The sequence below is a fragment of the Taudactylus pleione genome, unplaced genomic scaffold (assembly GCF_031769625.1).
Source record: "Taudactylus pleione unplaced genomic scaffold, aTauple2 ptg000127l, whole genome shotgun sequence".
NCBI lineage: Eukaryota > Metazoa > Chordata > Amphibia > Anura > Myobatrachidae > Taudactylus > Taudactylus pleione.
In genome coordinates this window covers 21119859-21147295 of record NW_028284529.1, presented here as the reverse complement: position 1 = coordinate 21147295, position 27437 = coordinate 21119859, and the positions used below count along the sequence as shown (strand labels likewise).

Sequence of the window (27437 nt, the reverse complement as noted above, 5' to 3'; positions counted from 1 at the left end):
TGTTATAACACATGGATGCATTATATCATTGATACATAACTTACCAATATAAAGAAGGAATGTACCCTGCATGAGAATTTCTATTCTCAAATTATATTGAAAAATATTTCATCACCCTTGGTAATAAAACCATTTATGTGTTACATGTATGTTTGTGTCATATGTCTGTATATTGAGTAAAAGTCCCATTCATATTGGGCGTACCCTTTCATTTACCTCAAGGTACCACTATTTTAAATTATATAATAAAAGTTATATTTTAATATATACTATTAGATAAAAGAGTACCCCACAAAAAGAGCCCTCTTTTTTCCTTTCTTTTTATCTAAAGATTATATTCGGCTCCTGGGTGCACCACCAACTGAAATACTATGTGAGAGACATTATTTCTCATATAATTATCTATATTTTGGTTTAACTACACTTACATTTATCTTTACTCTGTGCGGAGTAAAAAAACGTTCTTTTTCTTGAAATCATCTTCAGATGATGTTAGCCTATAGTAGCTTATGGGTATAGCAGCCTATGGGCTACTGTATTGTTTTTTTATGGAGAGGGATCCTCCAGATTCCTCCCCACCAGCCCATACTGGGGCATGCGCAATGATAAAAGTAGCTATCACTTTGCTTTTAACTCTTCACCGGGGTAAGTTTTTATTGGAGCCCCTGTCCCAGCATGAGTCATTTGATAAACAATGGTATAATTTCTTTTTGGTGTAATATGCAGGGATAACATGGCACAATTGTAGTTGTTAGAAAATATGCCCCTAAGTAAACTAGACGCTAGTCACTGGTAATATCACTGAGGCATGACTCAAAGAGCTTCTAATACATGGAAAGACTGCATTCTCAACCAATTTGCCTCCTTAGTGTATAGACGATGGGTACAGTTTTTGGTCTCAGTAATAACTTCCCTGCTTCTGTCTTTTAGCAAAGCTTCTTGTTTGATCATTCTGAACGTTTAGTAATTCTGAAATGTATATTTTACAGTCATCGTGGTATTTTTAACAAATAAACAAGTAGTAAGTTATTTGACCTGTACTATTTAGTAAAGAGGAGTAGGAGAAGGAGATGAGCTGGATGATTAAAATAGGGATTGTGTATTGCATATATATAAGAAGACAACTGCATTAACTTTAGGGACATTGAAAGTAATCGAAGCTAACTAAATAGATGAGCAGCTGCCTGCTGTGGCTGATAATATTACATACCAAATGGCCATGTTTGCTGTTCAATGGATTCTAAAATTAGATATTGATATCTTGTGTTGACAGCTATGATATCACACAATACAGTTATATTATTAGGCATACCTGTATCCATCAATAAAACTTGCATTGATATAATCTGAGCCCTCCACACCACGGATCGGCTGTAGACATACCCTTGTGGACTCATATGGCATAATATTAACAAGGCGATTTTTGAATTTATTACATGGAAGATTGGCACTGATGAACCGTGACGTGTGAGCTTTAGAACTAGCTAGACGCTGTAAAAGAAGAACAATAATATTAGATATTGATAGGTATAATATATTTTCGCATATATTACATGGGGCAGGAAAAATGTTAACATGTTTTAGAAATATAACCAAATCAGATTGATTGGTATCAGAAAAAGTGTACCAATGATAAGTAACCATATGTAATAAGGGGTTGGGTATGGGATGCCAGAGCTCGGGTCCTGGCGGTCAGAATCCTAACGCCGGCATCCCGACAGGGTTAGGATACCGACACCTGTTGGTAGGTATCCTAACCCTCTCCCTACCCCTCTCTCCCTGGTGCCTAAACCTAACCACCCCCCCTAGTGCATAAACCTAACCCTCCCCCCTTATCCTTCCCCCTAGTGCCTAACCCTAACTCTTAACCCTCCCCCTAACCCGCTACTTGCCTTCATGACTCTGGCGGTCGGGATTCTGATGCCGGTATTCTAAGCGCCAGCATCCCCTGTACTGAACGTATTCCGTGATAAGTGGCTTGTGTGTGGTAATTCACTTATCTAGGTATTTTGCCTTAACATTACACATAATAAAAATACATAGCCATCAATAGAGCACTGTAAACAGGCATCACTGTGGGATTGTGTATTTGCCCCTATGATGATAGCTATCACCAACAACATCAGTTCTCACACTTCTTCTGTTGTTACACAATCGCTTCTTTCTTTAGAACCAGAAATCCTGTTTCATCCTGCCACTGAGCTTTTCCTAGACAATATTTAAGATTGTATAAATGAGCCAACGTTAGGTTGTGTATTTACTTTGGATGGAACCTAATATGCAGGTGTATCTTCCCTCAGCCTGGTGTAGAGACAGAAAACTATATGTACTTCTACAATGTGCTTACTAAATACGTATATGCAATTTCACAGATGCTTTGATAAGTACATATCAGATCATCATGCAGTACTGTACCTTAAATTCTAGCTCCATCCCTGTGACGTTCTCTCCGGGTTCTATCTGTGTCAGCTTTTGAATATATGCATACAGGTTTCTAGCTGGCACTTCGGTATTTCCACACGTCACTGCCTCCAGCAGTGCATCGTGGATAAAGATATATTGGTCCTCTGTTTGAACCATGTAATTTCTCTGAGCTCTCATTAAAGTTACATGACCGTAAATATCTACAGTTTTTTCATGCCGTATCCTCTCCAACATGGCATCTATTACAATAAAGCAGCCTGTCCTGCCCACTCCAGCACTAGAAAGAGGAAAAAGAAAAGTAAAATCGCTTTGGCCACCATCTAATAACACTACAGCAGGGCAAATGATTTTGTTGTAATATCACATTAAATATTTGTGGCTACTTTTAGTTAATGAGTTCAAAAATAATTTTCAATACATACTAATATTTGTACTGTTTCAAAGTGAACTAAAAAATCTCACAGAATAGTGCTGTCCAAGTATTTACAGTGTTACAATTACAATTTAAGTACAATAACACATGTGGTATATTCTATGTACATGATCTAGAACAGTGTATAATTTAAACAGTATGCCATACAATGAATCTTGTGCAACTAGTTTAGGTGAGTCAGAGATGAAAAAAAAGGCATTGTAGAGACACATCCACTCCGTGGGCCACATCCACGCCTTAAAAAGTTTAAAATAAAATATACATTTAATCAAATAGTGCAGAGTGAGTATTATGATTGGTTAACAGCATCCGCATGGCCATTTTCCCTGTTTCCATATCAGCTTGCAAACGTCACTTGGACTAGTGCTGCCCCTCCGCACATTAAATGTGAGTAGAGTACAAACAGGTCCTTTGTCTCATATAAACTCCATCCGTGTCCTCCTCCACTTAATCTGTAGCGATAGTGCACCATTCACTAAAATAAACTCTGCTCCATCTGTATATATTATGGTGGCAGTGCTGTACAATGTATTCTATTTAGTATATGTTTCCTCCTGTTTTTGGTGGAAACTTACTAGCAAACGTGAGGAAGGATCTAGATTCTGCAGACATTCTATTAGAAAGAAAATGTTCCGGCTTACCGGCTTTGGTACATTTGTGAAGATCATTGGAGGGGTAATGAACATGACACTTCAATTCATACAAAAACATCAGGGTCATTTTCAGTGAACAAAATGAAATGTGTATCTGACATATTGTATGTGCATTTGTCAAGCAACGTGTAGCCAGGAGAGGTCCGTAAAGTAACAAAGTCCTAAAATACCCAGCAATATTTTACGGAACTTTTTATTATGTCATCGACACTAACCTGACACATTACTGCTCTAATCTGACACATTACTGCTCCATATGTATGGTCAATACTAATACAAGTGAACAAAGCAGCTCAGAAATAATTTAAACATGGCCAAAATAACAGAGACTAGTTAAAGTATGCAAATATTCTAATAAACATTGTCAATTTCCACCACCAAAAAGCAAATTTATACTGTTGAAATAACAATGTATAAATTTGCTTTTTGGTGGTGGAAATTGACAGTGTTTATTAGAATCATTGTTATTTCAACAGTAACTTGACAAAAGCTGCATATGTAATGTCATTATAATATGCAAATGTTTCCTGTGGCATTAATTATTTATTCAATCATCATCATCATCATCAACAAACATTTGGCCAGGAATATGTTAAATCAGATAAAAATAAACATAAAAATGCTTTTTATTCCTACTAGAAGTTTCAAAGCTAAATACTACTTTGTGTTTCTTTCCCACTAAAGAGACCAATCAAACGATAACAGGAGCATAAAAGTATAGCATCTTAATTAAGTGCGGATCCTCTGAGTGCTTTAATATGAATTCATGCAAGTCAGTGTCATAATGAAAACTGCTTGGTACAGCCATGAAAACGCTAACAGACACCTTTACTAATGACTTCAAAGAGATCTCAGAAAATAGGATGTGACATACCAGGATGACATTTACACATTTGCCGCAGTAACCCAGAAATGGTATTAGTCACTGTTATCTGATCATTAAGAGAGAAAACCACAGGGATTGTGGTTTTAAATTAATGTTGCTTCACATTGTAATCATTTTTAACAAGTTGTCTTAACAAAGTCTGGTATGCATAGTAATGATTCATTTTGTAGTAGCTATATTACATTGTTCTGTAAAGTAGGCCAGAGACTTTGTCAATTGTCATATGCAAGTGAGAACAAAATAAATATCAAAGTTATCCTGACATATACATATTTGGAAGAGTAGTTTATAGAGAAATAAAATATCTGGATCTAATTTTGTGGCAGGAAAAAAAATCAAAGATCTACATCACATTACAATAGTGTTCTGCACATCAAAACATTATGTATATAGGTTTGTTTAGCTGTGGTGTTTTTAAAAATTTGAGTGAGTACTGTATACAGTATTTATTTACGGTTTTGCCAAAATGTATAATAAAGTGCATAAATATATTGTTAAAATAGGCTAAACAGTTGTGGCTTCATTTACTAATATACTTCACTTAAACCATCTGCCCTAACTCAGCTCAGCAGGAAAGAATGTAATGTACTATATCAAGATTATATTACAAGTTCTTTAAACCATAGTTTTCTGTTCAGCTGTTAAAAGGTCCACACAGGTTGCATAATCTCCAATTATCATGGGGAAAATCCCAGGTTTTAATGTTTTGTATCTGGAAACCTTTGTTCCTGTTACATTACAGTTCCTCTTGCTACTTGTATAGTATGCAATTCTCATTATCAGTTCTAGCTGAGATAATAATCACTGAAGAGAGGCGTTTACTAGGCAAAAACAATACATTATATCTATTTTCAGCTAACAAGCCATAAGGATCGGATGGCAGTACACTAAGGACTGCACAACATGTTTATCTCCCCCTATAAAGCAGATTACCTAGATTACCTAGATTTCTTGGCACAGTGCTGGCAGCTATGATGCTTAGAGCTAGAACTAGGGGGTAACTCAGCAGAGTACGCAGTAGTTATCGCAGCTGCTAACATGTTAGCAGCTGCGATAGCTGTAATATGGTAATGCCACCTGCATTCATTACTTATCGAAGCTGCATCCAAGGAAACAGCATCGGATAATCTGCGATCCCATTGGCCAGCTGAGTGATCATGGGGTTACGCAACCCGACCACCGCAGATACAACAAAGAGGCCAGGAAATTTCCGTCCCTGCCCCCTCACAAATGGCAGCAGACTGTCAATCACTGACAGTCTGCTGCTGCTCTGTGTGCGATCACGCAGGACCCCTACTGCACATGCGCAGTACAGGTTCGGCGCCTGCACAGATACCCAACCATCGGGAATCTGCGTTCAGAAATCGTAATGACATATTGTGCATATCATGCAATGTCTATGTATGATATGTGCTCTCCCGCGGTCATTTGCGCAACAAACCTGACGATATCGCAAGCGGCCCCATTCATGTTAATGAGTGATGGTTCCGTCGTTCAAAACATCGCTCCAATGTGTACCTGTGGTATGATATGTGGGCCTGACTGGCCGACATATCATTCCGGTACACATCATACAGTGTGTACCCAGCCTTAAGAATGTTGTGTTTACCAAATTTGTAAGGATCGTAACACTCAAGGGAAAGTTGTATGAAAGGGCGCTAGCTGTGAAAATGGTAACTGCACACGTTATGTGCTGCAGTTACCGCTTCCCTGCATGTAAAAATGCTGTGCACCCTTGTCATTATTGGTGCCACTATACATAGATAGGATGTCGAAGTGGTGTGGCACTGTATGACAGTCAGTAGCACTGACTGTTCCGACAACTGCAGCTATCGATTTGGACAACTGCAGCTGTCGTTATCGTACCACTGCTCTGTCCCTGACTGCCAGATATATGGGGACGAGGACAGTTATAAAAAAAAAATATTTTTTTGTTCAATAATACCACGGGTGCCGCTAGGGATAATTGCGCAACTGCACCAGTCATATGCCGAAAGAGGGAGAGTGCGATTCGCCGGAGAGGTGAGTTAACACTCTCCCTCTGTATTTTTAATACATGCCATCGTTAATTGGTCCTGCTTCACCTTGATAATGGGCAAAGCAGGGACATGCAGTTACCAAACATTAGGAACATTTTCATAAACTTCCCCCTTAGTGTGCTAGATATACAGTAGAGGAACTTTTTTTCCACTGGAATGTAGGCCCATGATGTTCCATAAATGGCTTGATAGTTTCAGCCCACTTCAGATTTGTGGTTTCCACACAGGTGGCATCCTGTGGCAGCTAGGAAAACAGGTATACGCAGGTATATAGTGGCAGGATTTTGGGTATTCAATTGGGTGCAGAGTTTTGATTATATTTTGAGCACTCCAGTTTTTTTTTTAACGCCTCCAGAGCAGGTCTAATTTTTCCTAAAATCTATATTTTAAGAAAAAATTGTTGCCACTTGCTCTGTAACCCTTTGGACACTACAGCTTAATTAGTCCTTAATTATTCACCTTCTGCAGCGCTGTCCTCCTCCTCCTTCTCTTCTCCAGCGTCCCAGACAACTTCCATGAATCGGGCACAGAAGAGGTACTACTAACCCTGCAGCCCACTCCCATACACTACACTACTGCTCCCACTCCCTGCAAACATCCTCGGCAGCCTTCATAGAGGGGTATTCAGTATAAAAGGTTAACTTCCCTGGCGAAGTTAACGTTTCATATCAGAGTTTTTTTCTGTGTAAAGGTATGGTGCGCGCTCCCGCTTATCCTCGTATTCAATATCAAATTAACGAAAACGGGAAACTCCGAAGTTGGATTTGCGTAAAGTTACGAATTTTTCCTTAAAATAATTGTAAGACCCCCTAAAGTTGTAAAAACATGGGGGAACACTATGGGTACCCCCGTTTTAGCCTTTAATTGAAAGTCGGGGCTTTAAATAGCCGCAGCAGCTGTTTTTTTCCCGACATTGAAGAAGTGATGCAGAAGAGCACTAAGGTTATTTTTTTCGTTTGTTTAAGTGGTCCCATCAAATTTGGGGTACATGAAAATGGGTACTAGCATATTTTGATGTCCCTAAAGTAAGTTTTTAAAAATTCTGCATTTGTGCACCTGCCGCTATAATTCTATTCTAGAAAACACCTGCCGCATACTTGCAGAATAGCCCTGAACCTATTTTCCTATTGTTTAACAATTTTTTCCCATTTTTTTTTTGCACCCCAATTTTTTAATTAATTTTTTGGGGTGTCCCTATTTTTTTTTTTTTACATTTTTTGACACAGTTCTTTTTTAAATGTCAATCTCAGGGGTGCAGGCTATTTTTTTTAAGCCTGCACCCCTAAACCCCAATTCTGCACTTTTTTTCGACACCTATTCAATGGTGAAAAGTTATCACCGGTTTTTATCAAAGACTTGTTAAAACTGCGATAAGTCTTTGAAATTGAATAGGGTGTAAAAGTAAAAAAAGTGATATTAACGCAAAAACATTAAAAAGTGCGATATTAACGCAAAAAACGATGTTATCGCACCCATATTGAATACCCCTATTAGTCTGCATACTTAATGAAAAAAATGTCCCTCCCACAGGATTTTGTGCACAAAAAACCCCGCAACCAAGTTTTTAAAATTGGATGCCACAGGTATCAGGAGTGCACATACCCGCTGTAATACAAAATTGGTTGAGAGGTCAACATAATTTCTTTGCAGGCAAAACTTTGCGGCCAATTAGATACGCCCCTATGTTACAGACATGCTGCGGGAGGAGAGCAGGGAGTCACTGCCAGAGTTATTGGCCTCAGAATGCTTCTGTATGAAAAGCTGTAAGTCTACAATACTGTACATCTCAAGTGGATGCTGTGAGTTCTAAGGAGAGTTGCCAGGCAAAGAACACTGTGAGGTAAATCTACAGCAGTTACAGGGCTCTAAACTTGTGTCATGTTAATTGAAGCTACCAATTACAGTAAGGAAGTAGCAGATAGATAGGAGGATATGTACATTTGTTGGAAAATTACTTGGTGGTGCTGTTTGCTAAATAGTAATTATCATGCAGAAAAAAAAAAGTGTGACAATATGAAGTAGCTAAAACACAGGGCTCGATTCAGACCCGCTCGCTAGAAGCGTATGCTCACTCCCAGCGTATGCAAATTCATCTAAGTGACGACAACGCAGGAGATCGCACGGCAAGGCATAAGCACGCCAACTATGTTTTGGCGTGCGATCGCTTTGTGTATGCAGATGCCCACCAGCCTGTCTTAAGACGCCCACTTGCGCACTTCATCTCCTGGAAGTGTATGCAACCATCGGTACATCTGGTACCATCGGCAGCATTCGCAGCGCTTGTGGTTGACTATACCCTACCACAAGCACTGCGAGCACTTCAGTGTAAAATCAACCAGGTGACGCCTGTTAATTATGCACGCCTGTTAATACTATGACGCCTGTTAATTAAGCACGCCTCTGAAATGGCGTTAAGACGCTCAGGCACGCCTGCGTTCGCACCTCCACTCCCACGTTTCTAGTGGCCTGCCCCTGTCACCACCCAAAAAAACGGCCTCTGCTGTCACTTATTCAGCTGGGCTGTCTATGCTCGGCGAGCATACACTTCCCAATCGCTCTGACTAGTTCGCGCACGCGCACTGCGATGCATACGCATGCGCACATTGCGAACCATCGCCAACTACGAGCGAATGCTTCTTAGCGACCGGGTCTGAATCAGGTCCACAGTGTCTACTTTGTAGTTGTCCACAGTGATGACATTTGGGACATAGCAATGACAACTAAGCCCTTTGCATGAATGCCACTACTTGGGCAAAGCATCATTCTAAATAGACCCTTTACACTATCAGGGAATGGAACAAAGACACTGTCGACCCCCCTGGACCAGTCTAAGAAAGACAAATAATTTGTGATTTTCCAGGCCCACTTGATGCTGTTTCTAATGTGAACTATAGCATAGATCAGAGGTTCTCAAGCGCATCTTTCAAGGCACCCCAACAGTTCAGGTTTTAGAGATATCCATTGTTGAGCACTGGTGGTTAAATCAAATTGACTGATGTACTAATTAAGTCACCTGTGGTCAAGCATGGATATCCTTAAAACGTGGACTGTTAGGGATCCTTGAGGAATCTATGGCAATGCTCTCTCGGGAGATAGGAACAACTTGGCTCTACCCAGTATGGTTTGGGGCCTGTAATGTGCCTGACACCCAGCCTCTTCCTGGGACAAAAAAAAATCAGCCCCCAGCACCAAGTAAATTGAAGAAATCTGTACAATTTATGAGCCAAAATGCTGCCCAATATGATCTAATACAATTAATTTCTATGTATAACAGATGTAACTATTTCGCATTCACTGTACAAAACAAACCTGCTAATTTTCACTGTATTTATCCAATACATCAACTACTAGCACTGCAATATCCTTTGAGTTCCAGGTAAAACAAGCATTTCATTTTAGCCTTACTGACAATCAGGCGTAAACTTTACACATTGCAATAGCATTTTTCCCTGTGGTGTATTTACTGCTAATGTAACCTGGGGATGCACAGATTATTTATTACATTTTAAAGACTGTCCCAATCCAACACCAACTTTGTTCTCATCTAGAGGCCTCTGTGGGAAAATAATTTTTAGAACAACTTTATTCCTTATTTGGTTTATTTCTGTCTGTATTTTTAAGGGTTCTTGTATCCACCATCTGTTGCTAACACAGTTACCAAATCGTACGTGCTCTAGCTTTTATGAAATATAATACAGTTAAACAATTGCATGATGATTGTTTTTGTTTGAAATAATGACTTGCTCTTGGTTGCAGCCCAAATATTTTCAATCCCAGCTGAGCATGACATGTAGCAGTATATTGTATGGACACAGAATATATGTGTAAGGGATATAGGTACAGCTGGGAAAGCTCAGCTGTACCCCTGACCAGATCCCCGTTATTGGGTTATAAAAACATTTTTACATTTCCTGCAGATGGTCGAATTCTTTTCTTTACCAGTAATGCTCATTCAGAATTCATTACGGACAGCTGCTGGCTGTGATATAATGATATCGCTTGTAGACAAAAAACTACACTGCAGTCACTAAGATCTACTCTACCATATTCAAACACATACAAGTAAACAAAGACTTGCTGATGCAGTGTGTGCCCACAAATAAAATAACTCATTACATGAATTCATGTAGATGAAATAGCTTAGTGTATATCTGATAAAATAATACAATAAAAGTGAAAACAGATGTTGGAAGAAAATTGACTGTAACTAAACTGTGGTGATATTCTTTCGACAAGAACTGTCCACAAAATACAACAGCACAAAATTCCCATATGCTAAAGGCTGTATCTAAAACCTGACTTTATTGCAGAGATGAATAAAAAAAATAATACAATTTACTTTATATACAGAACATGATATGTGTGGTTTTAAGAGTGAATCCTGCATTAAAGCTCTGAGGGGTATATTTACTAACTGTCGGTTTTGTAAAAATTGCAAACCGACCAAAACTACAAATATTCTAAAGTCAAACCTGATAGGATTGTAAAAAAGTGAAGGTGTTCGCACAATCAATACTTTTGTATAGACGACTATCGAAGCACCCAGATTTACTAATGGTCGGTTTGTAACATGTCCGAAAACTGACCAAAAAACATGCCTAGATTATAGACCTAATTGTGACAGGCAAGTTTGGGAAAAGCACTGCACAGATCACTATGATCTGTGCAGGCTTCTTAGTTTTACAAGTAAACAATTTTTACAAGTAAAGAAACAGTTACATAAAAAAAAAAAAAACTGCGTGCGGTCTGCCCTTAATTCATAACCAGCTCTGGAACTTTCAGCCTGGTTTGGTACAGGAAAATATAGGGAAAAATTGTTGTTGGGTCCCCCCTATTTTCCTATATCCAGCATCAGGCTGAACCAGCCGGGGGCACTTAAACTATAGCAGGGAGCATTTCCTGCTCTGGAATGACCAGTTTGGGGCTAATTTTGCATTATGGCAGGGAGACCCATCGTTGTGCGTCTCCCTGCTATAGTGTAAGCCCACCCAGCTGGTACAGCCTGGTGCTGGTTATAGGAAAATAGGGGGAACATCATGCCGGTTCTTCTTCCGATTTTCATGTACAAGCCCAGGCTGATAGGTCTGATTATGAACTTAGGCGGGGATCCCACTTATTTTTTTTTTTATCCCTTTGTTTACTTTTGATAGTCAAGAAGCCTGCACAGATCATAGTGATCAGTGCAATGCTTCTTTTGGATGGATTTGTTTTTGTGCCTTAGCTTCTACATGCTGTCGGTTTTGAACTGAAAGATCTTAACCAACAACATTTAGAACTGAAAAAAATGACAAACATCGCTGTGGTGCGAGACCCATAGTGACGACTTCACCGTCACTATGCGGGTCTCACACATGCGCACGACAGAGCTCCCTCCGTCATGCGCATGCGCACTAGGGCACCATCGACCCGCGTGTGAGCGCTCAGCGCTCGCGAGTGGGTCTGAATCAGGCCCTCAGAGGGTTGCCCCCTCCTCTCTCTGGTGGTGCTGCCGTGCAGTAGATCCATGCAGTAGATTCTTAGTGCCAGAATCAACTGCGCATGCGCGAGTCACCGGGAAAATGGCCACCACCATTTTCCCAGTGATTTTTGCTGCTCTGCAGCGCTGGCCTGGCGCTGCACTCTAGAGACTACGGACATGTAAGTATAAGACTATATGTGTGCAGGGTGTGTGTTATGGGCCCCGCACACCCTGCACCCAATATAGATACACCCCTGCTTGTAGTGCCTGTTCTAGAGATGCAATTTAACACAACATTTCTAACACTATTTCTAAAAATATAATGAAGCCTGCTTGCAAGTCGACTTTTGTAAATACTATATCTACATGTAGTGACAATTTCAGGTGCAATATACAGTACCTGCAATGTACGACCATCGGCCCTGCATCTGGAGGGTTACATGTTTTCACTCTTCTCAAGAATGCTAGAAAAGGTGTTGGGTGTTCTGGGACACCATGATCTGGCCACGCTGTAAACTGGAACTGTCTGACTTCTCGCTTTTCACTTGATCCGTTCTGTCAAGCAGAGAATTTAGCTTTACAACAATAGTTTCCCAAAAGCATATCAAAGAAATGGGCAGTGTTTGTTAAAGTAATGACAGAAAGTATGACATGCTATTGTTACAGACAAAGTGCTGCAGCCATTTGGAACAATTACACTTGCCAGGTGTCTTGTTGGGGTATCATTTCTTTTATAATTTAAATAATATTAGCATTTATTTTTGAAAATTTTATGACATGTTGAAACAAATTGCATTTTGCTCTGTAAAATGGGTTTTAGACAGACTGGTATTCTTATGGATTACTTGTCTGTTACTAAGCAACAGTCCCATAGTTTCTATAATTATAGGCTTTTGAGAAGCAATTATTGAAAATGGAACATTATTTCATACATTAGTATTTACAGGAAGGTATCAAACTAAATATAATGTAATTATTTTTACTACTTTTCTCATGGTAATAGCACATTTTTCTCAACCTGAGATTAAGTTGGTGCCAATATCATATTACGTTATAGGAAGTCAGCTGTTTTGTTATTCTACTTATTTAATAATGAGTGTCTGGTAGCCAAAGGAAATTACATAAGCTAAAACCTACAGCTTTGAGATATCACAGGAAGAAATGGGAAACAAATTGGAAGGCTCAGTGACTGGATGAAATGTACACATACATCAGTGTTATGACATGTGGCCAGATACACCAGAGTACACTGCTCAGAAGTAGAATAATTGAACTGCTGAACCTTACAATATGTTTGATATCATTTGCGGCCAGTACATATGGCAATAATGATGAGCAGGTTGCACACCAGTGAATCGACATAACGGAAATACATTTCTATTTAATGCCTTAACAATTAGCCACTGAGCTATTGGTTTCCACAGAAGGAAATGACTTCAGGTGTGCCCCAATGTCCTAGATCATTTAAATATTTGGAGTTTTCATTCCTCTTATATTTGAGCCAGACAAGGAACTGCACAGAAGTATGTGCGATGGTACCACCAGGTCCACCCATCAGAGTGATGTTGTGTGCCTCACGTACACTGCCATCTTGGCTTGTACAGTGCAGCAGGGCCGAAACTAGGATTTTTGTCACCCAGGGCAAGGTCATAATTTGGCGCCCCCCCAAAAAAAATACAACATAAAGAACGAAAAGAGTGTGTGGTTTTGTGACACAGCAATGCCCCCTATAACACATTATGCCACACATTAATGCCCCTTATAACACATTATGCCACAGTAATGCTCCTTACAACACATTATGCCACACAGTATTGTCCCTTATAACACATTATGCCACAGTAATGTCCCTTACAACACATTATGCAACACAGTAATGCCCCTTACAATACATTCTGCCACAGTAATGCCCCTTACAACATATTATGCCACAGTAATGCCCCATATACATTAAGCCACAGTAATGCCCCTTATACATTTTGCCACAGTAATGCCCCATATACTTTTATGCCACAGTAATGCCCCATATACATTATGCCACAGTATTGCCCCATATACATTATGCCACAGTAAGGCCCCTTTTACATTATGCCACAGTAAGGCCCCCTTTACATTATGCCACAGTTAGGCTCCTACACATTATGCCACAGTAAGGCCTCTTTTACATTAAGCCACAGTAAGGCCCCATCTCCCTTCTCTTACCTGTCAGGGCCGTGCGGTGGGTGAGCTCGGGGTGGCGCAGGACGGGACTGCCACACGCTGGGGAACCGTCTTTACTGCCGTCATTGTAATGTGTCGCCTCTCGCGAACCAATTGGAGCTCACGGACCGGCAGCCTCTGCTGATTGGCTGCCGGTCCGCGAGCACTGATTGGCTTGTGCATTATGCCACAGAAAGGCCCCTTTTACATTATGCCACAGTAAGGTCCCTTACACATTATGCCAGAGTAAGGCCTCCTTTACACATTATGCCACAGTAAGGCCCCCTGTGTGCCTCTCAAGGCCGGGAGGCAGCTCCAAACCCACAAGAGCAGCAACCTAGCCTCCCGGCAGCCTCTCCCGGCACCCTCAAGTCTAGAACCCGGGTCATATGCCCCATTAGCCCCCCCTAGTTGCGGCCCTGAGTGCAGCATATGACATCGCAAGAGTACAATACCCCTGATGCTTTATTCCTATTGATATAATGCTGACACAAAAAAATAGTTTTACCTTATAAAGAGCAAATGTCCTGACACAGTAGGTTGCAAGCTCAACAGTGTCCAATAGAGTCACTTGGATCAGGCCATATGTCTCTGTACCTCTGCTTGGCCAGTACTGATCACATTTTATCTAGAAGAAAGGAGCAGGGTGAATGTTAGCACCACAAACAAATAGAATTGTAATATATTTACTATTGAACACAATTACTTTACTGGTTTCCTTAGCAAGTAGGTGGCAAAAGAAGGGCAAGAGACATCAATTCGCTCAAGGCAGTGTATTCATTTTATGGCCCTGTAAGCTGACCATACTCACATCAATGTATTTCAGTAATGTGTTATTTTGAAGATGGGTGGTTGTAGAGATGAACAGTAGTGAATGGAGTGTTAGTGAAGTCTGGAATAGGTGTGGTAAGAACAGGATGCTGTATATATGTGTGGACATGGATGAAGATCACATATTCACATTTTGCACTAGGCTTAGTCATCTTTATTTAAAATAAACTGTCCTTTAAAACAAAAATAATTTGGGGTTGTGGTTACTGGTTCATACTATGCAAGTACATATTCTACTTAATGGTCGGGTTCTAAACTGAGGACTGGGATGTTGGACACACTTGTCATTAAAAACTGCTAAAAAAATGCATTATACCACCAAATAAGAAGATAACTATTTATAATTTCATAGTTTCTAGTATTACTACTACAAAACATCCATCAATCAAAAGTTCCCTACTCCACAGTTGGATTGTAGCAGGGTTGGTTCAGTTTTATTGATTTTGTGCCATGCTGTATAGGTGTGCTTGTCAGTCGAGAAGCATGCAATGATCCTGGATTTAACACACTATCAGACCAGTATTCATGCCCAGTGGAACTCTGTAGATATGCTGGCTATCCCACAATCAGTGTAATTCAGAGTGTGTAGTGTATATGGGCCCATGGGGGCCCTGCACTGCACACCCTACACCCAAGAAGGTTCACCGGTGTGTCTCCACCCAATACTAACACTGTGCCAGTCTTTGCTCTTTTGCACAAGCGCCATCTTTCAGAATATATTAGGCAATTGGTTAGCAACCATCAATGTTTCAGATTGGATGGAAGTACTTTTTCCATTGAATACTGGGAATTCAATGGTTCCCAGCCATCGGATGCAGCTTTCTGATGCCCATCCGATGGCTGGCTAGCAGAGCAGTGGGTGAGCAGTAGGAGAATAGATTATGTGCACATGCGCATGGCATCTATTCTCAGTGTTGGGGGAGACTGGGGGCAGCCCAGCATCTTGGAGAGTATTGGGCACGCCCCCACAGTGACGTGGATGGGGGTGCCATGAGGCTCCACCCCCTTTGTGGCTGCAAGTATAACTATCACAATGGTTTATTATCTAATGGATGCAATGTGATGGATAGTTGCCATTGCATCGCTGAATTTCATATAGGAAGCCCGGCAACCATTTGATGCCCATCCCTAGAATATATCACCAGAAAGATGGTAAAGTGGGATCTAATATAGGGGGGAAGGCTCTGCCCAGACACACTTGAAACCTATCATGTCCCTATTTTATTTATATTTTGCTTTCCCCACTGTCTTGCAATGCAGAGCACTGTATCACTTTACAAATCAACCATAATAATATTTTGTTATTGTTATTATTATTAAAAATAATAATAATATTAATAATCATCATCATTATTGTAAAAGTCATTAAAATTATATAAGGATATAATTAATTCTAAGCTGAATTACAATTGATTTAAGGGTTGTATTTACCACAAAAGAAAATTAGGCCCACAGGTAGCAATAATTATAGTTTCATATTAAATGCATTTACTTTTTTCCTTTTATTTCTCTTCTATTGTGTGTTCTGCTACATGTGGCACCCTTTTCCTATGGCATAAATAATTGAGAAACAATTGTTGGATGGAAGGGAATGAAAATGTGTGCATAGTTACTAGTGTACGGCATATCACAATGCCTACGGCACTCAAAACTGTAAATATGACCATGAGAAAAGGGAATTCTATCTAAATATAACATTTTCTGCTCACAGGCACAAAAACATACAGAAGTATACTGTAGACATTCAATCACTGGTTAGAGAATCAAAAATCAAAAATACAACTGATCATTTGCAATACAACCCCAACTTTTCATCTACTAAGAATTCCATAAAATATTGCGTCAAATCCACTGTAAAGCATTGAAATAAACTCTACAAAGTCAATAAATGTTAATTAAAAACATCTTTAAACAATGCTGATAGCCACAGTACACATGCAGATGATTTTAAATACAATTTCTGATTTATTTAATTACCATAGAATCTATGCTTGAGAATGACCATATATTAATGTGAGAGCACCTCCCAGGACTACTGCAATATTAATGTGCCCAATATTACAGAATATGTTGGGTTTTTGGCAGAATGTACTGTTGATAAAATTAGAAAATAATTTTATTTTAATGAAAATTTAAAATATATGAGAATTCAAAGGCAATTAACCACAATATAACTTTTGAAGCCAAATAAGTTATTCAATATGTAGAAATACATTTTACATGCCTTAATTTCGTATGAGAAGGATGACTGAAGGCCATTGTTATGCTACTGATTCAATTCTATGTTAAGGATATATAGTTGAAACATTTATTAACATGCCTTTTAATAACTAATGTGAATAAAGCAAGGTAAAATAAAATGTTCATAGCCATTCACTATTTTTCCAACATATGGCATTAATCAAATAGGGGTCAATCCATATTTTACATTACTTCATTCCATGTATTTTTAATATGTTACTATATATCAACTTGCTGTACAGTGCAGTTCTGCTAAATCATTAGTATGCTGCTCTCTAAAAGGCAAACAGCCGAGGTCTAGTGCACAAGTGCCGAATATATTGGTGCAAATGTGCCTAATTACCCACTTATCACATACTAGCGGATGTGCCCGGTTTCCATTTGCATCTCCCCATTCCAGTAATACATTAATCCTCCACCTCTATAGTAATGCATGCTCTCCCTCACTGCTATAGTAGGACCAGGGCTGGCACCACCATTAGGCAGTTTTAGGCAGCTGCCTAAATCGCCGGCTCCTGGAGGGCGCCACTGAGCCGCCTAAACAAAAAATATCCTTCTTTTACGTGGTGCAGGCAGCGTGCAAGCAAAGTTCCTTTGGGCACACTGTGTGCCAGTATGACACAGCTGCCTGTGCAGCACCATGGTGTCCAGACTCGCCCTTTCAGCCCAGATCCTGCTGCCCGGCTCCTGAGTCCGGCATGTTGAATCAACCAACCCCTTCCTTTAAAGGGGGAGTACAGGGGGCACAACAACCCGGGCCCTTCTCTCAGGGGGCCGCCCAGCCTGGCCATTGATATAAGTTGCAGGGCAGCAGGACTGTCACTGCACTTCTTGAGCTGTAGAAGCCAAGGAAGATGGAGGGGGCAGGGCTAAACTGCGCTGTCACTGCCAGGCCAGCAAACTGAGCCCAAGCAGCATGGAAGTGAGGAGGGGACGGAGGAGCTACTGTGCAGACTAATAATGTACTAATGCAAGGTGAGAGACAGAGAAAAAAACTACAAAGATATAGTGAAAAAGGGCGCTGTGATGAGTGATTTTCCTAGTAGCTGCAAAAGGGAGGTAGTCAGCCTCCAGATAAATAATAGAAAAAGAAATTGTGCAACGCTAATGAATGTATACAGTTTATTAATAATATAACAATGTATAGCAATAATAAACAATTATGACATGAATATATAATAAAAAAAGGATTCACAAATAAATTTCATTCGAAAAGTCTGTGACATAAAAAGTTTCTCTTTAAAAAATTATGCAAGATAAATAAACCCTGTAGGCACTTAGGACCTCATTCAGAGTCGGTCGAAGCGGCCGCACGGTCGTACGCGAAAAGGGGCCGTATATGCAAATGATTCCCTCGCAAGTTGCGTCCCTAAGTTCGCATCGGTAGTTGGCCGACCAAGGGGAGGAAGCGGTCGGAAGACAAAAAATACGCCCCCTTCTCTTACGCATTGCACGTCATCTCCGGGCATATAAGGATTAATCGAGACCATCGGCAACCATCGAAACTGGTCGTAGAGCTTAAGGTTGACCATACCCTCTCTTAAGCTCTACGATCATGTCAGTGTAAAAACCTCCCATATCACATGTGCCATGACGCTACTTTGTTAATTATGCACTCCCATAAACCGTATGCACTCCAACAAAACGCCGTCCGCATAATTAGGCACGCCTGCGTTCGGATCTCCACTCCCCCGTTTTCAAGCACCTTCCCCTGTAACCACCCACAAACGCCTCCATCTGTCACTCAAACTACCGACCTGGCTGTGTTCAAGGAGAGAGAAATTTCTGATCGTAGCGGCTAGTTTGCGCACGCGCATTGCGAATTTTACGCATGCGCAGTATAGCGAACATCGGTGGCGTACGACCGTGCGGCCGCTTCGACCGACTCTGAATGAGGTCCTTAATTGCTGCAGTAATAATATGAGAAGATGAACATTGATGAAAATATCATTCAAGGAGCACTGGAGTAGAATCTGTAAATCCAATATTAGGGAAATGTTTTTTGAACTGTGTTTGTATAAGTGTGTGACTGTATTTATTTGTGTGAGTATAAGAATGTGTGTATTAGTGTGTGATAATGTGTGTGTATAAGTGTGTGACTGTGTATTAATGTGTGACTGTATGTGTTTGTATTAGTGAGTGACTGTGTGAATAAGTGTGTATGTATGCATGTAATTGTATGTATGTGACTATATATGTGTAATTATGTATTTGAATACATGTGTGACTGCTCGTATGTGTATGTGTGTGACAGTATGTATGTACTGTATGTGTACATGTGTGTGACTGCTTGTATGTGTATATGTATGTGACAATATGTGTATATGTGTGTGACTATGGACAAGATGTACTAAGGGCAAAATGCAGTCAAAACTCTGAAAACTGCTGTTTTTGGATATTTGCCCACATTCCTCATACAGTATGTATTAAGCCCTGGAAAGCAAAACTTTCCAGAGCCTGTACCCGATAGGGAACACCTTCTATAGATGGCATTGCCTATAGAAACCTATGGGCTTCTTTTCACATAACTTCCCAAAAGGGATCCAATGGGATCTCTCCCAGGGCCCCCTGGCCACGCATGCGCAATAGGACTCTGTACTTTGTGTAAATAATTTGCAAATCTTCAAGCATATGGCGTTAATAAACGCCACTGCATACGGTAAGTGTCGGGATGTATCACATACAAAAGGCCATGCTTGATAAATCCCGCCCTACAGCATTTATGTATGCATACCCTCTCAACCAACCTAATTTTGGCGGGACTGTCCTGCATTCCGGGGGGGAAGGTAGGGAGGTCTTCGAGGCTGGGGAAGCGATTTCCACTCCTCCAGTGTGACATAAAATAGGGGTGTGATGTGTGGCCATGCCCCCTTTTCATGTGCACACCAAAGGCTTTTGCCATGATCAGTCTTAATCCAGCTCTGGGAGCAACTAGTAGTGAGACTGGAAGAGGAGACTGATGGAGGAGAGTGCCGAGATGTAGACAGTCAAAATGCAGGCTGTGGTAGTACAGCAGCACAGGAGAGCACACACTCGGCTCAGGCATAACGTGAGGTAGTAACAGCAAATAAGTTTCTTATATTTCAGTGTTTGGAACAATCGGGTGTGAGCGAATATGCGGCTTTGCGCATATGTAGCTGTATGCATATATGTGGTTGTGTGTGTGCATATGTGGCTGCACACTGGCTGCGACTGGATCGGAGTGGGGCGGGCAGTCAGCTGATATTTTGCCTACGGTGCCAGGGAACCTTGCACCGGCCCTGAGTAAGGCATTATCCCCTCGCACCTGTGTATTAACACATTACACTCCCCCACCTCTGTAGTAAGACATTTCCCTCCCTCGCCCATTTGTAATACATTCAACATTCCCCTCCCTCACCTGTGTAGAAACACAATCCCTTCCTCACCCCTGTAGTAACACATTACCCTCACTCACCCCTGTAGTAACACATTACCCTCACTCACCTCTGTAGTAACACATTACCCTCCCTCACCTTCGTAGTAGCATATTCCCCTCTCTCGCTCTCCCTTACCTCTATTGACCTATGTAGTAACACATTCCCTTCCCTCCCCTCTATAGTAACACATTCCCCTTTCTCACCACTGTTGTAACACATTCCCCTCGCTCACCTCTACAGTAACACATTCCACTCTCGCTAAGAACTATTGAGGAATCCGTGAAAACATATTTTACCCCTTTGCAGTGCTGTCTGCCTAATAAGCCAGGTCATGATCATACAGCTATTGGCGGCTCCACAGGTGGGGCTGCAGTGCAGTCCAATATTCAAATAGGGGAGCCATGTCAACTGCCAGTGATGTTTGGCAGCAGTTGGGGTGACAGTTGGTGTGGCTCCCCTATGTGTACTTTTGGGAACAGTGAAAACATCATAATATGTCCTTCCAACAACCACTTTAGGATCAGGCCCTATGGTCCTTAATGTGAAATCAAGACTATTTTTACACATGTTGTTTTTGTGTGTTTAAATAGAATTTACGTAACTGCAAGAATAGAGAGATCAATGTCAACGTAATTGCTCCAAATAATTTCTGCTTTACCAAAACAAAGAGCACTTGGAAGAAGCAAAAGGCATACCACTGACTCCTGATTCCTGGTATCTCATATATACATGGAAAAAGCTCATACCGCTCAACTTGGCACAGTTGGGAGGTATGTCAATGTATGTTATACTATATAGCATAGTTGCCTACCTTTGGCTTCTCCTCCCCGGGAGCAGCCTTGGTAGGAGAAGCAGGTGGGCTGTGATGGGGGCGGGGCCTGACGGTTCGCGTCATTAAGCCCCGGCCCCTTCGCGGCAAAGTGCCGCAATTGGCTTAAATTTAAATAGGGGGCGGGGTTAAATGACGCAATTCACTGAGAATTGTGTCATTAAGCCCCGCCCCCTACACAGGGACCTGCGATCACCGTGGAAATTCTCCCCATTCTGCCCACTTCACTAGGAAGTGGGCAGAATGCGGGAAAAGTGCCTACCCTTCCGGGGATGCAGGAAGTTACCCGAAAAATCGAGAGCCGTCCGCAAAAACTGGGAGGGTAGGCATGTATGCTATATAGTATACATAAACTCATTCTCTATAACATTAATATCAATATAAATAAGAGTTTTGACCAATATGGCCTCTAAAATCAATGAATCTGTATATGAAAGAGTTCAAAAATTAAGCTAATGAAATAAATGATAGCATAGATTATTTATTTTTATTTTAATACTAGTGTTTTGAGACTGCTTACCTTAGAGGTTACAGTCGTTATAGCAATGGAACAAACTACAGTACTAGCTGAGAAATAACTGAAACAAATGTTGATACATCATTTATAACCAATTAGGTGTAACCCAGCTATTCACAATATGTACCAGTGACCTACTGCATGCAGAGAAAATAGAACAGTAATTAACAGAGATCAATGTCAACATAATTACTCTAAATGACTAGAAACATTGGACTCATTTTTAAAACAGCATTCCAATATAGTCATAGAATAATTTGGTTTAAACAAAAGTTACAGATGTTTCTAAAAAAATGTAATCTCTCACCTATTTACGTTTATTCCAACGACAACAAGCTGTATAATTGTAAATTCAAATGAAAGTTCCAATTTAATGTATCTGTTACCATAGAAATGATTAACATTCACATCATACAAATCTTTGGTTACCTAGGTGATTTACTTAGAGTTGTAAAAGCTTTGATTTGAAGAAAACGGTTCCATTCATAAAGTGAACTGCACTCTACAGGAACAAGTTTTCGTCTTACACAAAAAAAACGTGAATGTTTTAGAAGAAAGGTGGCGAATACAAATTGACATTTTCATTACAGGGAAAAATTAGTGTAAATGAAAGAAAGGTTATAGCTGCTTTGAATGAAAAAAAATGATGTGGCAATATTGTTGAAACTATCTTCCCAAAAGAGCACATGTTCCAAAAGATTTTTTTGTAAAACAAAATATGGCATTAAAATCAGTATTTGTATCACACAACATTATCTGAAGAAAAGAAAAGTAGCTGGAATGTTCACAGATAAGCTCATGTGTGTTTTAAAACTTCACAGTCTGCCAGGTGGGGACTGCAAATTAGAGATGAGCGGGTCCGGTTCTCCGGGAACTGGACCCACCCGAATTACGGGGATCCGGGGGGATCCAAGATACAGCTCCGATCTCCCTGCCTGCCCCGGATCCCCAATCGAGGCAAAACCTCGCGATCCCGCTGTCGGATCTCGAGGCTTTTCTACAAGCGGCCATTTCAGAAAGTCCCATTAAATTCAATAGGCTTAACGCTTATTGGCTGAGAGAGCAGTCTGTCACGGCTCTCAGCCAATCAGCGTTAAGCCCATTGAATTCAATTGGCACAGGAAGGAATGAAGATGCCACCCATCCCCCTTTCCTGACACCGCCGGCACCCCCCACTGCCGACACCGCTGGCAACCTTCGCTACTGGCACCCCCACTGGCGGCACCTCCCTTCTGTCAACACCCCCGCTGTCGACACCACTGGCACCCATGCACTGCCGACACTGCCAGGATGCCCACACTGAGGACACCACTGGCACACCCCGCTCTGTCGACACTGCCAGGTCCCATGCACTGCTGCCCCACATACTGAGGACACAGTCAGCAACCCCACACTGCCGACACTGCCAGCACTCCCACACCGAGGGCATGCTCGCACTGCCGACATGCCCTGCACTGAGGACACCTCTGACACCCCCGCTCTGCTGACACAGCTGGAATCCTGCACTGAAAACACTGCCAGCACCCCCACTCTGCCAACACCACCGGCACCCCCGCACTGAGGATACCACTGGCACTCTCGCATTGAGGACACCACCAGCATCCCGCACTGCCGTCACAGTAAGTGCACTATTAGTGTATCTAACCCACACTGTATGACACACTGTATCCGACCAGCACTGTATTCAACCCACACTGTATCCGACCTGCACTGTATCCGACCTGCACTGTAATCAACTCACACTGTACCCTGCACTGTGTTCAACTTATGCTGTATCCCACACTATATCAGACCCGCACTGTATCCCACACTGTACCCGACTCACACTGTATCCAACCCACAATGTATCCAACACTTTGGGCCGTATTCAATTAGAAGCGAAAAGTCCATTTCGGCGATACTTTTTCACAGATGACGTCATTTTCGCCGGTTTCAACTTATCCCTGTATTCAATTGTAGAGTCTTTTCGCCGGCGCGATAACGCAATGCAATGTAATAGGCGAAAAAGTTTTGCCTATGAATACCCAGCGGAAAAAAGTGCAGAATTGGAGTTTGGGGTGCAATGTTGCGGGAACCACCCTGCACCTTTTGGACACCCCCCCTCGTCAAAAAATGCAAAAAATCCCACAAAGGACACCCCCAAAAAACACTTTGGAAAAAATAGGGGAAAGAAATCAAAGTGGGTGTACAAAAACAAAAACTAGAAAAATAGCCTTTGGGGGGTCTGCAAGTATGGGGGAGGTGTATTTTGGATTGCATGTGTTTGCTGAAGGTGCGTTTTTAGCGCTTTTTAATGCTTGACTTTGGCAACTTTAAAATATGCTTGCACCCATTTTCATGTACCCCAAATTTGATGGGAATACTTATTTTTCCCCCCAAAAGTTATAAAATGCTATTCTTCACCACTTGTTGACAGACGCTAAATGAGACCATTTAAAAAAAAAAAAAATACCTTTAGCAGGGCTATTCGGGTGTACCCATAGTGATCCCCCATGTCAGTGCATATTTTAGGGGGTGTCAGGCTGATTTCCCCAAAACTGACACAACTTTTTGCCGATTTCAGTTTCGCCGGGTCCCGTTTTCGCTGATTTGGAATATAATACAGGGATAAGCGGGGACGAGTGCGATACTTTTTTGCACCCAAAACCAGTGATGACGGCAAAAAATCTGGCAATGAACTTTTCGCTTCTAATTGAATAAGGCCCTATATCTGACCTGCACTGCATCCAACCCACTATGTATCACACACTGTATCCGACCCGCACTGTATTCAACACGCACTGTATCCAACCTGCACTATAAACTGCACTGTATCCGACCCGCAGTGTAACCGACTCACACTGTACCCTACACTGTATCCAACCTGCCATGTATTTAACCCACACTGTATAACACACTGTATCCGCCCTGCATTGTATCCAACCCGCACTGTATTTCGCACTATATCAGACCCGCACTGTATCCCACTCTGTATCTGACCTGCACTGTATCCAATTCACACTGTGTCCCGCACTGTATCCGACCCACACTGTATCTGACATACACTGTATCTGACCTGCACTGTATCCGACCCACACTGTATCTGACATACACTGTATCCGACCCGCTGTACCCTGCACTGTATCCGACCTGCACTGTACCCTGCACTGTATCTGACATACACTGTATCTGACCCGCACTGTACCCTGCACTGTACCCTACCCGCACTGTACCCTGCACTGTATCCGACCCGCACTGTATCTGACCTGCACTGTACTCTGCACTGTATCCGACCCGCAGTGTACTCTGCACTGTATCCGACCCACACTGTACCCTGCACTGTATCCGACCCACACTGTATCTGACCTGTACTGTATCCGACCCGCACTGTACCCTGCACTGTATCCGACCTGCACTGTATGGAGCACTGTTTTTAATGGTTGGGGAGATTTTGGGGAACTGCTCAACAAAAAAGCTGATTGATCGGGGCTTTACATGGGCCAGTCATCCGCCACTGAGATAAGACATGTGCTGGGGGCATGTGCACTTGTGTAGGGAGCATTCATGGCTGCTGTTGCTATTTATACATGGTTTAGGGTTTTTTTATTTGCTGCTTGTTAACTATGACTAATTGTTTGGAGCAAGGATAATCCACGTACAATTTTTTAGTAATTTCTGTGTGTATTATTTTCTATTGAACGTATTTGTGAGTTGGTGTGGCCTACTGTATGTTGGTGAACAATATTGTGTGAGGTGGTCAAAATTTACAGGAAACGAGTGGAAATTAATGCTATTGAGGTTAATAATACTGTAGGAACAAATAAAAGCCCAAATTATGTGATTTTAGCAGTTTTTATCAATTTCTGAAAAAAAAATACAGATCCAAAACCAAAACCAAAACACGCAAGGGCGGTTTTGTCAAAACCAAATCCAGATCTTAAATATGAAGGAGATACAGATCCAAAACCAAAACACGGGGGTCGGCGCACATCCCTACTGCAAATACATATAACTCTCCCACTTTAACACTGACAGCTTGTCACATCAACATTTTGGTATTTTTCCATGGAGGGTAAAAAGCTGCATGTAGGGGTGGAACATGGCATTGCCATGACCCATAGCAAATTGTGAAGGGAGGGGCAGTGATGCTTTTTCACTCTTCTAAGGCCCACACACTCACAAGAGCAAAGCGGGGCCTGTTGTTCTGGCCCTGAAGATGCACAGTGAAGCCTGGTTAGGGAAAGAGCGCCAACATGGGCTTTATATAATTCAGAGGCTTGTTATCAACTCTACTGGATGCAGAATCACAGCATACAACACAACCCTATGATTGGGAAGAAGCGGGGTAATAAACTGTCACCTGCTACATTCTAATACATACAGGCACTGCACAAGGGAACGCTGCTCTCCCAGATTTGCAGATTACATATATATCTATGACTGTCAGACAAGGATGAGTTAATGCTAGGGAAATAAGGACATCAAATACCTGGCAGGATGAATAGATCTGAACATCATCAACTCAACATTTTAAAACTGAAATTATGGGCATCATTAATGTAGAAATGAATGAGATGAGTGCATAAACTAAACCACGGATGAAGACAAAAGGAAATGTTACACACTCACTAATCAGAGTAATGAGACAGTCTCTCACGTGCAAAGTGACCTTGTAATGGAATGAAGCTTACAGGGCTGTCTTACACTTTGATTAATGTGTGATGAGATTAATGCACTCTTTAGTTATATTTTCTTTTGTCCATGAAAAAAAAACAATAAACAACAAATTATAATAGCATAAAGAATTTTTTTATTGGAAATAATACTTTTGCTACAAGCTTGTGACACTATAACAGATATTTACAGAATCTAAGGGGGCAATTCCAACTGGAGCAATAGTTATGAGTTACCGGCATTCTCACCATTTTGCCGGCAACTCGAGACCAGCGTGATTACATATTTTTGCCTTGTACCCAAAGAGGGGCGCATGTTGGTCTAACGAGTGATGTGCGCAGCTGCGCATCGCGAGCACACATCTCTCAGAATGTGTTGCCCCTAAGTATTTTCCCTTTACAATCACCATGTTTCCTGCAATGTGCCTCTTCAACTATTAAAATACGGAATAGAGAAAAAAAAAAGTAAAAATATTATCTAAGCCCAAAAGTTGACAAACTTACTTCAATGAGTAACTCAACTTCCAGTTACAGAAATCATAAAATTGTTTATTTGTACTGGTTTCACCCATTAATGATTAGTTATGACTAAGTCATAATAATCTTAGTTTAGAGTAAGGATAGTAGCTCTCTCGTGCCACATAGATACCAAGCACCCATAGTGTTGTGCTTCGACAAAGGTTCATGAAGAAGGACACAAAAACCATCTATAACTCCATCTGTGTACTAACTGCAAAGGGGAGATTGATATTTGCCCTAATAGGCCACCTTTGGGTCTCCTTGAAGAAGGTATGGTGCTGCCCATAGCCATATTGAGAACTACCAGTACTAAGAGAGTGAAACTTGAATAGACACTGGCATAGTGTGGGATGGGTGT

At 41.3% G+C, this 27437-nt stretch overlaps 1 protein-coding gene across 1 annotated transcript in view; it reads right to left on the bottom strand.

Moving 5' to 3' along the window:
- PTPRD (protein tyrosine phosphatase receptor type D) overlaps positions 1-27437 on the bottom strand; it is a 359458-nt gene that overhangs the window by 28423 nt on the left and 303598 nt on the right. The window contains exons 29-32 of the mRNA XM_088472635.1: positions 14601-14720; positions 12294-12448; positions 2416-2701; positions 1313-1491 (exon numbers count right to left, since the gene is read on the bottom strand). Coding sequence (XP_088328761.1) covers positions 1313-1491; positions 2416-2701; positions 12294-12448; positions 14601-14720 — 740 coding nt within the window. The remainder of the gene's footprint in view (positions 1-1312; positions 1492-2415; positions 2702-12293; positions 12449-14600; positions 14721-27437) is intronic.